Source organism: Mustela putorius, unplaced genomic scaffold (assembly GCF_011764305.1).
Source record: "Mustela putorius furo isolate JIRA1106 unplaced genomic scaffold, ASM1176430v1.1 tig00000129_pilon_pilon_pilon, whole genome shotgun sequence".
In the NCBI taxonomy this organism is placed as follows: Eukaryota; Metazoa; Chordata; class Mammalia; order Carnivora; family Mustelidae; genus Mustela; species Mustela putorius.
The window spans coordinates 22,230,598-22,246,595 of record NW_025421290.1 but is presented as its reverse complement, the minus strand read 5'-3'; the positions used below and the strand labels follow the sequence as shown (position 1 = coordinate 22,246,595).

General features: G+C 52.5%; 1 protein-coding gene across 2 annotated transcripts in view; it reads right to left on the bottom strand.

The window, feature by feature from the left end:
* Window positions 1-547: 547 nt before the first annotated feature.
* Window positions 548-15,998, bottom strand: part of PLEKHD1 (pleckstrin homology and coiled-coil domain containing D1) — a 30,503-nt gene continuing 15,052 nt past the window's right edge. For both annotated transcript variants that reach the window (XM_004739016.3, XM_045070978.1), the window contains 8 exons: window positions 15,821-15,873; window positions 8,176-8,270; window positions 6,482-6,575; window positions 4,672-4,850; window positions 3,983-4,115; window positions 3,490-3,634; window positions 3,003-3,152; window positions 548-2,758 (listed from right to left, as the gene is read on the bottom strand). In XM_004739016.3, the coding sequence (XP_004739073.1) occupies window positions 2,589-2,758; window positions 3,003-3,152; window positions 3,490-3,634; window positions 3,983-4,115; window positions 4,672-4,850; window positions 6,482-6,575; window positions 8,176-8,270; window positions 15,821-15,873 (1,019 nt within the window). In that variant the 3' untranslated portion in view covers window positions 548-2,588. The remainder of the gene's footprint in view (window positions 2,759-3,002; window positions 3,153-3,489; window positions 3,635-3,982; window positions 4,116-4,671; window positions 4,851-6,481; window positions 6,576-8,175; window positions 8,271-15,820; window positions 15,874-15,998) is intronic.

Below are 15,998 nucleotides of genomic sequence, written 5' to 3'. Positions count from 1 at the left end.
TTGTGGTACACACACATAAGCGCGTGCGCGGACACACACACACACACACACACACAGGAATATTATTCAGCCATCAAACATGAAATCTTCCCATTTGCAACAACATGAATGGAACTAGAGGGTATTATGTTAAGTGAAAGTAGTCACTCAAAGACAGACAATTATCATACAATCTCATTGATATGTGGAATTTGAGAAACAAGGCAGTGGATCATGGGGGAAGAGAGGAAAAAGTGAAATGGGATGAAACCAGAGAGGGACATAAACCATAACACTCTTAATATCAGAAAATAAACTGAGGGTTGCTGGGGGATGGGAGGGATGGGGTGGCTAAGTTATGAAAACTGGGGAAGGATATGTGCTACGATGATGCTGTGAATTGTGTAAGACTGATGAATTACAGACTGGTACCCCTAAAACAAATAATACACTAAGTTAATGGAAAATAAACAATTAAAATAAAAAAGACTACATGCCTGGAATCGCCCAAGTCCATATTTGGCCTGCAGGGGGCAACATCTCTCCAGCAATGATCACACCAGAAGCGTTACTGCAAGAAACCCATTTAATTGGCTAAGGAGTACGGGTTTTGTTTTTTTAAAAAAATCAGATCAGTACATTTCCAATAAGCCATTTCCACTGTGATATATTTTCATATAGAGATGTTGCTTTTTTTCTATTTACAGTGTTAGGTACATAGTGAGCTTTTAACAAATAAATACTTATGGATGGCTCAGTTGGTGAAGATAACCCAGATAGCCCAGACTTGCCTGAGGTATAGAAAGTACAAGGTAAAATAGGAGGAGAGGAAATAAGAATTGGTGAATGTGCACGGAAAAGCACTTTCTCTTCTGGTTAATAGCTTGCCTCGGAGAAAAACACATTCGAAAATTTCCAAAGGATCTTTTTCCAAGAGCAAACCATTATTAACAGAATTATTTAAAAAACCAAAAACACGGTAATCTTGACTGTATACCTCTTCCTCCTCATTTCAAAGTCCATCCTCTATTAATGTTAGATAAATGAGTTCCAAGTCTATGCAGGTTTCTACATGTTTGGAGTTTTTACATTTAGACTCATCCCTTTTCAGACGCATCGATTCTAAGTGTCTCTGCCCCTGTTCCCACCCGGCTTCCGCAGAGACCGGCTAAAGCCATCAGAGTCCACCCAGGACTTTAGCTGAGTCCCCCTTAGCTTTGCCGGGCAGCCGTGAGCACCGTGAGCAGTGCACCGCGGCCTGGCCTGGGCAGGCCGTCCAGCAGATATGCACGCATTTGGGGGGGTGGGGGCAGCACCTCTGCTGGCGCGTGCCTGGCAGCCATCTGTGCACCGCTCAGACCGGGCTCCTCGCTCTGTTTGCCAAGCAGCAGAAGATCAGCACCTTTAATACCAACAGTGACCATGAGCACCCAGATCCCAGGTAGACCCCCTTTCTCTGGCAGAGATCAACAGACCCAGGCAGCTTTGGAGAGTGTGGCTAGGAAGAGAGAAGAGCAGTCGGTCTATGGCTGAGGGCTGTCCCCTCACAGACCACCAGCAAGATGTTTCAGCTTCACCCCCAATGACAATGGGGCCAGCCAATGGCTACTGGTCTTCTACAGGTCCAGGCCCTTCATCTTCCAGGGTCACATTGCTTCAGTGGGTAAAGCCTCTGCAGAAAGAGGAGGCTGCAAGGTGGCTAAAGCAGGAGCAGCTCAGAGGGAGGCAGCTGTGATCCCACAGACCAACAGGGCCCCCACAGTCAGAAGCAGCTTCCTCCTTATCCAACCAGTAGGAGGCAATGCCACCTTGTCCCACCCCCTGAGCTTACTACTTGTCATCTGGGAGAGCCCTCAGAATCACTGCTGGCCCCATATCTCAGTCAGGGCCCTGGGCCCTAGATACCCAGCAGGAGGAATGTGAGGGAAAAGGGGCAGGGTCACGTCACCCTCCAAGCCACCTGAAGCCGCAGGTGGGAGAACTCTCCTGAGGACGGGAGCGAGTGGGCAGCCCCTCTATCAGGGCCCAACCTCAGGAAAGGAGACACCATGGCAAGTGTGGTATGCCACAAACCCAAAAGTCACTGTGTTAGGCCCCTCTCTTCCCTGCCCCACAATGTAGTAAAAGTGAGGGCCTTGGCTGTGGGATATCTGTGGGTCTTAGAAGCAAAGACAGGGTTAGGAACCCCAGGAGGGAAGCAGGTGACGAGGCAGAGGCAAGGTGGGGAGGTCTTCATACACAAGGACAGGGCGACAGCATCGCAGAGAGATGCAGTGGGCACAAGAAAGGGTTGTGGGCCTGGCCTACACCACTCCCCAACCAAAAGGTCTCCAAGTGCAGCCAGGCCCCCCCTGACCTCCAAGGGAGCCTGAGGTGAGCACCAGGCAGGACCCAGCTGGGGCCTGACTGGGCCTGATGTAAACGCGAGGGTAGGGTAGAGTCTGGGAGAGCAAGGGGCCATCCCTGTGCTTTGAGGGTGAGGCTGCTGCGGGTGGAGCTCCGGCCCAGAGGCGAGCAGAGAGGGTAGAGTCAGAACCGCCCCCCCCCCCCCCCCCCCCCGCCCACCCAGCGGCTGAGGAAAGACCCGGGAAGCAGGGGAGGCCCCCTCATCACTTCCCACCCCGCGGAGCCACAGACGGCGCTCCTGGTTGGTTTGCCATGATGTGGTAGATGGATTCTCGGAAGCGCTGGTCCCGGCTGAGCCGCTTGGCCACCTCCTTTAGCTCCTCCATGTTGTTGGCATCCAGCTGGGAGGTCATGAAAGACTGGGACGGCTTCACTGGGGAGAGGGAGGCCGTGAGCAGCCTCCCTCCGCCGAGGCTTGCCCGGGGCCCCAACCCCAGCCCGCTACCCTCGCTCCCCACCCCACAAGCTTCTCGGCACCCACCGGAGCTCTCGGAATCCTGGAAGATGCCCGAGGCCAGGCCGGGGTGGGGGCAGCCAGGTGCAGGCTGCCTAGTCCGGCCTCCAAGCTGGACCAGCACTTCCCACCCTGGCAGGCGCGAGATGACAGACGCACTCACTGTCATTCCAGGAGGTGCTGGAGCGGCGCCGGTGGAAGCGGCAGCTCTTGATGCGGCGAGTGGCCGCCTTGTGGATGTACACGGAGTTCTTCATGATGACCGGCATCTTGGCCTCCAGCTCCGCGTTCCGGATGCACTCCTCGAAGAACCCTGCGGCCGCAGTGCCGCTGCGTCCTTCCCGCCCGGCCCCGGCCCGACACCCCCCCCCCCCTCCCGGCTCCGGGCTCCCACTCCCGCCGCAAACACGCGCCCCCCGCCCACCCGCCCGGGCAGGGTACGGAACTCCCCGCTGCGCCCCCACCCGGGTGCGAGAGACCCAGGAAGCCTAGCCCAGGACGCGCAGGCGGCAGGAGCCTGGAGAAGAAACTCCCTTGGTAGCTCGGGACCGCCTAATGCGCCCCGGGGCCCGTGCGGCGCTCCCGGCCCGGATCCCGGCTCCGCAGGGTCTGGACTCCCGTGAGGGCTGAGCCCGAGGGCTGGGCCTTACTTTTCAGGTGGCTCACGTCAGCCCGCATCCTCTCCTCCTTCTCTTTGTTCCGCACCTTGGAGTTGAGCCCCTGTTCCAGGCTCCGCAAGGCCCCCTCTGCCTCCCGCAGACGCCTCTCCAGGTCCATGCGGACCTTCACCTCGGCCTGGGGCGGGGAGAGGGAAAACAGACGAAAAGGGGTCCTGGGGAGCAGTTGCCATCTCCGGTGGAAGTCCTCCCTGGTCACCCCACCCCCAACCCCCATCAAGAGGGCTTGCTTGCCTCTGGACTTGGATGGAAGTTACCATATCCTGACTAGGGTAGGCGCCCTTGAGCAGATGGCCCGGACTCAGCCTCTGCACCCTAGTAGCGGGTTAGCTGCTCCCCAAGGGGTGGCTCCATCGCCTGCCCCTAGCGGGTCAGACTGGCCGAGATAATTGAGGTAGCGGCGGGGTAAGGGATGTGAGAGGGAATGTGCAAAACCCGGCAGCTGCCCACAGGCCCTGGCCAACACCTTGAGCTCCCGCTCGGCCTGCTGCTTCTCTGCGGTCAGCTCCTGCAGCGAGTTCTGCAGGGCCTGGGACTGGGTCGAGTAGAACTCCCGCTCTTCCTCCAGGGCCCGAGAGCGCTCCTCGTTCTCCTTCATCCTGCGGAGCCGAGGGGGTGCTCAGTGCTTCCTCATGGAGGGGGCTTTCCAGTGGGAGGGCAGCCCCTCCTGGAGACCTGGCTGGAGAAGTCTGACACCCAGGCTTCCTGAACCCCAGAACTTTCTAGGTTCTGTCACCCAGGGGATGAGAGGAGTGGTATGGACAGTGAGGGGAAGCCCCTGGCTTAGAGTCAGAAGACCAGAGTCTCGGATCCTAGTCTGGCTAGTTCTGTAACTTCAGGAAAGTCCTATCAACCCTCCTAGGCTTGGTTTCCTCATTTGTACAAAGGAGCTATGAAGACATCCCCAACCTGTGACAAAGCACTGTTAGATCGACCTAATGCCTCTCTGTATGGCTCCCACCACTGCAAGAGATAATGATCAAGTCAGCTCTGGGTAGTGAAAATTTTCTTTGCCTTTGCCTCATGGGGCAAGTGAGTCCTAGGCAAAAGGAAGTAATTGATCTATCTGGTCAATGCCAGCTAGAACTCAAGAATGTGGGTGTGCAGTTCAAGGAACGTTACCACACTGGACTCAGAGCTTGAAGGGCCTCTCACCGCTTCTCAGCCAGAAGCTTCTCTTCCAAGAGCTGCTGCATCTTCTCCTCTATCTGCCTCAGGTTGCTGTGGAGACACCCACTGGGAGGGGGCTGCTCACTCTGATTGGCCAGTGTCTGCAGCTGGTTCTCATTCTCCTCCAGCATCGCCAGGGTTTTCTTCTTCTCTATGGAGAGTTCCTGGCATGGAGCGAGGGAGGGAAGAGAAAGAGCCTAATCTAGGCTCTCCAACATGGCTGCCCTCATCTGCCCTTCAATTTCAGGGAGTGATGCCCTCCTCACTCGACATTCTAGGAGAGACACCTGAAATATCTTACTTCTTCCCTGGTGATAAAAGGTAAAGCAAGATCTCCTTAACAAAGAGGTTAGGTTACTCCTTCACCAAGGGACTCGGGGAGGAGCCCACTGCAGCTTCCAGGGAACTTGACACCTGTACAGCCGGGGCCCAAGGGCACCATGACCTTCGGGGGTCTTTATTCCTCCAAGGGCAAGTGATGGAGTGTGTTGGGTTCATGAAGAACACCCAAGAGGAGTGAGCCCAGAACAGAGGTAGATGTCTTCCCCATTTATCAATCTGGGGTCTTGCACTACCCAAAAGTTCTGGAGTTGAAACACTCCACGAGAACCATCTATCATGATGTGAAGTGGAAAGATAAACAAATAAAAGAACCAGAAACAAAGCCCCAGTCAGCTGAGAGAAAATAGAAGCCTTGCAGCCTTTAAGGTAATTCATGAATTCAGTAAACATTAGCAATGTACCAGGTGCTGGGTTTGGAGAGACCTTAAGACACAGTCTAGTGAACTTCACAGTTTGGAAAACACAACCTAGTGTCCCATAACAGATGTGCAAAGTGCAGCAGGAGCCTAGAGCTCAGAACAAACCCTTGCCTGGAAGAGTCAGGGAAGCTAGGGTATGGTGATGCTGGAGTTGAGTCTTAGAAGGATGGATGAGTTCTCCAGGCGGAGAAGAGGTGGAAGGACATTCTGTGTAGAAGGAACAGCTTGGGCAAGGGTGTAGAATCTGAAAGAGCTAGGTTTCCCCAGGACACATGAGCTCAGTGGTTTGGAGGAGGAGTCAGAGTGTCTTTGTGCAAGGTGTGGAGGAACAACCAAGGAAAAGTCGAGGAGGAGGAGCTGGGGACAGAGTTGGCACTTGGTCCTTGGTACATGCCACCTCCTTCCTCCCCCTCACAGTTTCTGTGGTATCAAACGGAGGTAATATGACAGTTGATTGTCCTTCATGATCAGTTTCACCCAGGAGCAGCTATGTGAATGAGCCACAAGAAGTAATTCTTCATCTGGTATAAAAATATCAACACTGGGGGCGCCTGGGTGGCTCAGTGGGTTAAAGCCTCTGCCTTCGGCTCAGGTCATGATCCCAGGGTCCTGGGATCCAGCCCCCCATCAGGCTCTCTGCTCAGCGGGGAGCCTGCTTCCTCCTCTCTCTCTTTGCCTGCCTCTCTGTCTACTTGTGATCTCTGTCTGTCCAATAAATAAAATCTTGAAAAAAAAAAAGAAAAGAAAAAAAGAAATTTATTAAAATATATATATATATATATGAACACTGAAGAAGGTGGATTTCCCAAGGCCACGGTCACAGCAGGACAAATTTGAATTTGCTCCTCTGGGTCCTGCATTAGGCCTCCTGGGCTCGCTGGTCCACAGAGAAGAAATCTTTTAGATCAGAACTCCATCATGCCCCATTCCCTTTATGGAGAACCCTCTGGGGAAATGCTGCTGGGAAAACAGTGTCATATGGCCCAACCAACCAGCCTGGCTCCAGGCCAACCATCGGACCAGTGGCCCCTCACCTCCAGCGTCTGCTGCAGGGACTCTGTGAGGTGCCTCAGCTCCTTCTTCTCTTGCTCCACACCCTTGAGGCATCTTGCTGTCAGCTCGAGCTCCCTGCAGGGACAGAGGGCTGGGTATGGCTGTGTCCACCACCTCTCCCAATCCCCTCTGCACACAGAAATGCTTCTGCTTCACCTCCCGATATGGCTCAGAAGGGTCCTTGAAAGGCCAGTCCCTCTGCCTGGTGGAGTCCTGACAGCAGCTGTAGGGACTTGGGGCTGAAAGAAGGAGATGCCAGCCAAGTGGGGTTGAAGTCACGTGCTCCAGGTACACAGGCATCTGTCAGATGGGATAAACCCAGGACCACCCCGCAGGCAGAGAGAAGCACTGGAGAAACCATGGGGATCCTGGCCCCACCCCCTGTCTTCTGCAGACGGACCCTACTAGAACCCCTACTCACTCTGAATTGGGACATGGCTGAGGCCCCTCTCTGGGGTGATAATCTCCTTGTTGCAAGCCTAGGCCCCCTCAGGCATTTACTCCTGGTTTCCCTTCCTCCTGCCCAATTTCTGAAAACCTACCCATCCTTCAAGGTCCAGCTCAATCGAACCTCTCTTTTGCCCACGAGGATCACATGTATACCTTAATTCCGATGACACAGGGAGTCTGCACTGTGCCTCCTAATGGCTGATTATATATTACTGTGTTGATGTTTCCTGCATGTGAGTCTGGTTTTCCCAACCAAATTGTAAGATCCTGCACTGTAAGATAAGAGTACTTATCTTCTATTCCAGTATCTGGCACAATTCTGAAGATAAGCAGGTGCTTGGCTGTTTACTTGTTAAGATTCTTGGAGCTTTTCCATCCCCACAGCCATTGTCTAATTGACTTCCTTTTATAAGGTTGTTGCAAGAAAAGTCTTTCTGAGCTAACACTGATTATCAGTAGTGATGATGAGGAGGAGGGTGACAACCACCCCCACAGCAGAACCCAGAGCATTAGTCTCCAAATCCCTAGAGAGTCCGAATCAGAGTGACCCGGAAAGCTTTTGAAAATATAGCTCTCTGGGCCCTACCTTCAAGAGATTCTCATTCTTTTTTTTTTTTTTTTTTAATATTTTATTTATTTATTTGACAGAGAGAAATCACAAGTAGATGGAGAGGCAGGCAGAGAGAGAGGGAAGCAGGCTCCCCGCTGAGCAAAGAGCCCGATGCGGGCCTTGATCCCAGGACCCTGAGATCATGACCTGAGCCGAAGGCAGCGGCTTAACCCACTGAGCCACCCAGGCGCCCAAGAGATTCTCATTCTGCTACACGATCGGAATGTGTAGCTGGGCAACTGGGTTTGCAAATCATACCCAGGACTAAAGATCCCAAGGGACAGAATTAGCCAGAACGAGAAGAGGGGCTGTTGGGGGTCTTGATTAATGGCACCTCCCGTCTGCCCCTGGGTAGGGAAGGCTTGACAGAGGCTTGCTGGGAGGAAGGGAGCGCTGGTCTGCACCTGCCCGTGCCTCATGTCCAGTCTGTGTGGGCTCTACAGCTCCTTCTGGGTACCCTGAGGCCTGGAGCACTGGTAAGAGAGACCCAAACCAAGCCATCACGTAGTGAGGCTCTGCTGGCCGAGAGCTCCCCAGGCCTGATGGGAAACATGGGTTCTCACCCTCTGTCCAAGGCACACCTCCCTCCCACCCCTTCCTGGGCACCACCCCCACCTTTTGATCTGCTCCTGCTCCATTTTCAGCTCCTGCACCACCTCCTCAAACTGCTGCTTCTCGGCTTCCAGCACCTGGTTCAGGCGTTCAAGCTCCTGAGGAGAACCAGAGGGGAAGAGAAGAGTCATGCGCAGCGAAGGACTTCTGAGGTCGGAACCGCAGCTCTTATTCAGGAGCCCCCTGGGATGCAGTCCAGGCCAGGCTCTATGGGAGCAGACTCGGGGGTAAGTCCCAAGGAGGCTTGGTCCCACTCAGTGACACCCAATCTCAACAAACCCAAGGTCTGTGTGGGGTTTGGCCTTATCAGACACACTGAGCATGCTGCCGCATTTAGAAAGGCTGGCAAGGTTGTTTCCCTGGGACTGGAGGTGGAGATCATTCCAGACATCTACTCTGCCAGACAACTCCAGTCGCTAACACCCTCAGGCGTGTTGGCCGGCTCTCAAGTGCCAGAGGAAAAAGGGATGAGTGTCTATTCCCATCAAAGATCCCTAGAGTGCCATCTGTGAAGGGTGGCAAAGAAAAGCCATTTCCCCATTTTTCAGGGTTCTTTTTTCCTCAGGGCTTCTAGGAAGCAGCCCAGTGGCTGCAACTTTCCCTGTGCTCGGCCCAAAGGGCACAGGAGGGCCAGAAAGCGCTGGGCAGGCCCCCAGGCAGGGCCAGACTTGTGCTGTTAGGAATGCTGACCAGCACCATCTTTTTCCAGCAAGTATGTGCCCTCCACAGGCCCTGTTTTCCCAGGCCTCACCGGCAGGTGGGATTGCAGAGTGCGCTTGGAGAGAAGCTTAGCTGCTAGCCGTTTTGCAACAACTGCTTTGCTCCTCCACAGTTCACACTGCGGGAAGATAGAATTTTCTGGCACTTCAGATGCCAGCAGACCCTGGCGATGCCTCTAAGAACCAGAGAGTGAAACCGATGCTCCTGAAGATAACACACTCAAACAGTCATTGGGCTTCTCCTACCCCTCCTCCCTGCGTTGGCCCCAGGTCTGTGCGATACATGCTTTTCCCACCTGAGTCTGTAACCACGGGCCCGGCCCACACTGAGTGCTGGGCGACAGTCAGAGAAACGGGAACCCATGAATCAGAGCCCTTTACAGTCAAGGGCACTTAAAAGGTGTGTTTGTCTTCGTCAGACCCTCGAATCCCTGGATCAGTTTTCCTGCCAAGAGATGGCCCGGGTTCTGCTCGAGCGGCTTTCATGACAGGTAACTCGCCCCTTCAGACAGCCTGTTTCACTCCAGAACAACCTGCTCACAGCTCTTCCTTCCGGGTTCAACCTCAGCATGGGCCCTTTCTGAAAGCTACAAATACAGAAGCATAGAGGAAGGGCCCAGAATTTGCCACAAGTTCTTGCGGGGTTCAGAGGAGAGGGCTGACTCTTGCTGATGGAGCAAAACTTCCCTCCAATGCTCCTGTCGCCGCCTCTGTCTTTGGACCACACTCTCTCCCTTCAGCATCTACCTCCCTCACTGGGAACTTGCTGTCCTCAGCTACCATTCCTCAGCCTTGAACCCTGAAGATCCCAGCCAGCAAAGGAAGAGCTGGGGAACGGCGCTTAGCAAAACAGAAGACTGGCAAAGCCAAGGACATAGCCAACTTGTGGACACCCTGAGTCCTCCAAGTACACCTAGGAGAAGGGGCAGCCCATTTCATCCACATGGGCCAACTGAGCCCAAAGCTGCCTTCTCGTAACTTCCTCCGGCAGGTCCGGCTTCTCCCCTCAGATCCATAGAACAAGACTGATCCGTTTTCCCTTCAGGTGTTGGGGACGGCTCCTCTGTCCCCAAGTCTCCTCTCCTCCAAGCCAGATAATCCCTGCCCACCATGCTTCATTGCATTATTTCTAAATCCCCAGTAAAAAGTAATTATGCTTTTGAAAAGAATGCAGGCCCCTGATTGGGAAGATTATAGTAAAGGATCTTCCCAGTTAATTTACAGGCTCAATGCGATTTCAGTAAAAATCCCAATGAGATTTTTTTTTTTAATGGTTTCATTCATTCATGCCACACATATTTATTGGGTGCTTAATATTGCCAAGCACCTGCCAGGCTCTGCACTGAGGATGTGAAGATGAGCAAAACCAGACACGTCTCAGTTCTCACGGAGCTTCTGGCTCAACGCAAGAATCAGAAACTAATAAAATAAGTACACACGAGAGTATGTTTACAAACCAAGGCCCGTGATGTGCAGGACAGGGACACAGGCCTATGGAAAGCTGCCTTGGACAAGAAGGAGGATATGACTAGTGGGGGGAGCAGAAGGTAGATAAGAGGGAAGAACATGCCAGGAAGAAGGATCAGTATGTGCAAAGGCCCTTCAGAAACCTCCTGCCCCGAAAGAAGCAAGACAGACTCAAACAGCTGGGCCCAGAGTGAGGGTGGGTGGGAGGAGTCTAGGCCACACAGGGCCTTGGGCTATGCTGGGGATTTGGGTCTTTTTTCCTGAGCAAGAGCAAGGTTTTGGGCAAGGAGTAGGCGAAGAAGGTGGGCAACAGAATCCAACTTCCATTGTGAACCGTGACTCTGGCTGCAGCATGGAGAAAAGGGAGGGATACAAGGAACCCAGGTGGGAGGTCACTGCCTTAGTCCAGCAAGACCTGGTAATGTGAGCCAGAACAGGGCAGTGAAATGGAGAGAAGTGGCCAGGTGGGTTCAAGAGCTTGTGGGGGCAATGCTATCAGACCTTGGGAGAGGCATGACTCCCGGGTTTCCAGTCTGCACCAACAATGGATGGTGGTGAATTCCTTGAGATAGGGAGCTCTAGAGGACCACCAGCTCTGCTGGGACAGATCATGAGTACCCTTGGACATGCTGAATTTGCAGAACTTTTCAGACATCTGGCTGGAGATGTGACATCAACAGTTGGATATTAAGGGGCTGGAGCTCAGCAGAGAAAAGGGACTGCACCTGTCAATGGGGAGTCATTTGCACGCACACAGGAAATGAAGCCAGTGGTGTGGTCTCGACTGCCTTTGGATGTAGTGCAGAGAGAAGAGAGGGTATGGAGCTACTCTTAGAGATGGGCAGTACTACTTTGTAGGGTTAATAGGAAGATCACATGAGTTAATCTATGCAAATTGTCTGCAACATAGTCCGTGCTTAATAAAGGATAGATGGTATTATAACCAAAATTGTGTGGTATCTGTTCACGGATAGACAGCAATTCAAAGGAACAGAAAAGGGAATTCTGAAACAGGTCTTGTATGTGATAATAATGACAATGATGGATAATATTCTCTGTGAGCTTACTGTTCTAAGTACTTTACACGTATTAACTCAGTTAATCCTCATAACAGCTCTGAAAGTGGATAATATTTTTATCCTCATCTTACAGATGAGGAAAGCGGAGGTACCTAAAGGTCAAGGAAACTTGTTCCCTTTTCCCCACACGGTAGCTAGTCAATGATGAAGGAAGGACTCAAACGCGGGTAGCAGCGTAGAGCAAGAAGGAAATGGCTACGCACTGCTGGGGAGAGTGAAAGCTGGTGCAAATTTTCTGGAAAGCAATTTGTCAATATGCCTCAGGAGTCTTAAAATTTCTTGCTCAAACTCAGTGATTTCCCCCATTGGAATCTCTCCTAAACAATTAGACAGCAGACCAAGAGTTAAGTGTACAGAAATGTTTGCTGTGCCATAATTTAAAATAGTGAAAACAGTCTAGGAGCACCTGGGTGGCTCAGTGGGTTAAGGCTCTGCCTTCGCCTCAGGTCATGGTCTTAGGGTCCTGGGATCGAGTCCAGAGTCCAGCTCTCTGCTCAGCCGGGAGCCTGCTTCTCCCCACCTCTCTGCCTGCCTCGCTGCCTACTTGTGATCTCTCTCTCTCTCTGTCAAATAAATAAATAAATAAAATCTTTAAAAAAAAATAGTGAAAACAGTCTAGGTTTCCAAAGATAGAAGAGTAGTTAAATGGAACACCACATCGGATGAACTGGTCATTAAGAATGAAGTTTTTGAAGAATGTTGAATGACATGAAAACTTGCTAAAGATACAGTGTTAATGAAGGTATCATGAAAAAGCGGCTATAAAACAGAATATTTGGACACCTGGGTGGCTCAGTTGGTTAAGCAACTGCCTTTGGCTCAGGTCATGATCCCAATATCCCGGGATCGAGTCCCACATCGGGCTCCCAGCTCCATGGGGAGTCTGCTTCTCCCTCTGACCTTCTTCCCTCTCATGCTCTCTCTCTCACTCTCACTCTCTCTCTCAAATAAATAAAATCTTTAAAAAATAAATAAATAAAACTGAATATCCTCTTATGTTGAAAATAGGTATAAGAATAATATATATATAAATATGTATATAAATATATATAAATATATATTTAAATATTTTATCTATTTAGAGAGAAAGAGAGAGCACAAGCAGGTGGAGGGGCACAGGCAGAGAGAGGGAGAGAATGTCAGCTAGACTCCATGCTGTGTGTGAAGCCCACTGCAGAACTCGATCTCACAACTCTGAGATCATGACCTGAGCTGAAACTAAGAGTCCGGATGCTTCACCGACTAAGCCACCCAGGCGCCCCTACACTAATATGTATTTTTAAAGACTGAAGAAAAATACCAAAATGTTGGCAGCAGTTGTCTGTTCACTGTGGGATCGAGGATAACGCTTGTTTTCAGGCTGTTCTACAGAGAGCATGATTTCTACTGTTAACAAGAAGGTTACGGACTAATGAGGACAAAGAAACAGAAACCTCTTCCCAGTCACTCACTTCTTTTCCACCTTTCACTTCACCTGTGTGAGTCTTAACTAAAACTGATACCCGGGTATAGCCTGAGAAGCCTGGATGACAGCAGAATCTATAAACCCGGAGCATCCAGAACCTTCTGTTCCTGCAGCCAAGAGGGTCTGAGCACTTGGAGCAGCCCTGCTACAGGCTCAGGTCAGCCAAGATCTACCTGCAGCAGCTGAAGCCTGTCTTTGCAGTCTAGGGCTTGTTCCTCTGACCCCCGGGCCTGACCTAAGGTACAGGAGCTCAGGGTTGGAGAGAAGTCACCCGAAGGCAAATTTCAGCTCAAAGGAAGGAAGAGCTTTCAAACAACAGAGCAATAAGGCAGAGAATAGCTCCAGAGCTTGTGAGTTACCCACAACAGAATCAGGATATCATCCCTCAGGGAGGTGAGCAGAGAGCCTCACCCTGAAGTGGAAGGTTCTTTCCAACACCCAGAGTCTGTTCTGACCAGGAGCAGCCTGGGTGGCAAGATGCCTGCCTAACGGGCCCTGGGCATTTCTAACTTCCCGTGTGCCTGCTCACAGGCAAGGCTGAGCTCTCAGAGTTCAGCCAGAAAAGGAAAGGTAGGCAGGCTGCCCTGCTCCAGGGGATGAGAGAGATGAGGTCACAAGGAGCCAGGGACATTGGAGGGACCTGCGCCCAGGGAAGGGCATGGCCTCCTGCCCCAGGGCAGATGAGCCCCGGGGGGCTGGGGGGGTCCACCTACACTCTGCTCACGTGTCTAGAGTCCCAGGGCCTTCCTTCCCGATGGAGGATCGCGTGGCCCCACCACGCATGGCACACACCTGCGAGGGCCTTGGGCGTCCCTGATGTACTCTGTAACTTCTAGTCACCGAGATTCAAGGCAACCCAGGAGCTGGGCGGGCACAGTCGTTAACTCTTATCAAAGCATCACAGATGGAGAAACTGAGGCCCCCAAGGCCATGCAGTCAGTGATGGAGCTGAGACTCCAATCTGAGTCTCCTGGCCCCAGACCTTTCCCTTCTGCCCGTCCACAGCGGCCTTCGCTGTGGAAATCGGCCGGGCCGGAGGGAGTCACATTCTTGGGCCACAAAACCAGGAAGTTCACAGCTGTCAGGCCTCATTCCTTCAACGTGCTATGGCTTTAAGTGAGGCTGGCGTGCAGTGGGTCTCCGCTGTCCTCAATTCCTGCCTAAAGACCTAGATAGAGTGTCTAAATTTTCCTCCGACTGACTGCTGCCCCAGATTTAGCCTCTCTGATGGATAAGTCTGTCTCTCTCCCTGCCGGTGGCTGTGTCCGTCATTCCATCCCTTCCTCTGGCTTCAATTACCTGTCTCTAGGTTGCCGACAACGCACCGGAAGTCCGGCTTCTCAAAGTGACAGAACTGTGTGAAGAAAATGCCAAGAGTCTGACACAGGACCTGGATGACAGCAGGGACGCGGGGAGGCCCACATACCCGCCGCGGCGGGTGGGGTGGGGGAGGCTCAGCGCTGTCACAAGGCCGATCCTCAAATCCACGCAATCCTAATACAAATCCCCACTGGCTTTGGGGTTTTGTTTTGGGTTTGGTTTGGGTTTTTTTTTTCTGTTGCTGTGCATTGACAAAGTGAGCGTCAAGGCCAGCTGGAAGGATGAGCAGGCAAGAATATCAGACACCATTTGGGGGAAGGAGAGAAATGAGGATGAATCGTCCCAGTGGATGAAAATCAAGATGTAATGCGAAATTATAAGAATCCAAAACGCTCACTCATGGAGTCATCCTGCATTTATCAAGCTCTCATCCTAGGCCAGCTGCGGTCTGGGCCTGGGGACTATTCAGGCTGCTCCAGGAAGGTGACTCTTCCTGACTGTAGGGTCTGCCTCAGAGCCCAGGGAGGGGTGGCCGGGAAAGATGCTTGGCGAGAGGGAAGTCACAGAGGCGGGCACTGAGCCGGGGCTGACGGGCCCGGCCCCATGAGGACAAGGAAAATCAAGGGGACAAAGAGCAGTGGGCTGAATCGGGCTCCCCCGTGGGCAGGCCACTCTGCAGCCTCAGGCCTCGGGCAGCTCACATGCGGGTTGGGCCCCTAGTTAATAATAATCTGAGCGTGATACTGACAAACATGGGTATTCACTCAGCCCTATGTGCCAAGTATTTTATATGTAACATCTCACTTAATCTTCACAGCATCCTGAGAAGATGGGTTCCATGATCTCCATTTTTCATGTAAGAATATGGACGTTCAGAGAGGATAGGTAACTTGTCCAAGGTTGCACAGCTAGAAGCGGTAAAGATCAAACACAGACCTAGGCAGCCTCGCTCCAAGTCTGTACTGCTAAACACTCCCCTTCTCTGACCTTCAAGGGTGCTGATGGCCCTTCGGGACAGGCAAGGCCCAAGGCTGCACGGAGATTCCAAATGAAGGGGACTTCAGTGGCTCCCTGTCCTTAATGAGGCCAGGGTCTCCCTCTCTCTACAGGCTGCCCCAGGCTAATGTCCCATTAGCTTGGCTTTTTTGGTACTTCCATTGTGTCACTTAGAGAAGGAAGGAACCCCTGAAATCATCCAATGCAATCACCCCGATATGCAGAAGCCCCTGTCCAGATCACAGAGGCCATGCCAGCCTCCCGCGAAGATCACCAGTAACAAGCAGCTCGTTACCTACTGACATAGCTCATACAATTTGGGGATGACTCTCTCTAGAAAGTGGTCACCTATGCTTTTCACTTTTGTCCCTGGGCACCGGCAAGAAGAAACACACTGCTGACAAGAAGCCTGAGCCAGCCCCAAGCACTGTCACCCCATGGCCTCTCTGCTCCACCTGGCTGACTTTCCCGTGAGTTCTCTGGGGGTCTTGCTCCCCGGCATGATTCCCAAATGCCAGAAACACAGGCCAGTCTGCGAAGGAGTCACCAGAGTGGGACATGCTGGGGAGGGGCAGCCGTACCGAGCAGCCCAGCGCGCCTACCTCTCTCTGCTCCCTCTGAAGGCAGAGTTCTTCCGTCTCCTCCATCAGCTTGTCTGCAAAGCAAGCACGCACCCTCTCACAGAAAGCTCACTGCAGCTCTGGAGAGGAAGGGGCCGGTGCCTTCTAGGAACCTCCTTCACTCCCAGGATCTCCCAGGGAAATGGTCCGTCCTGCCATG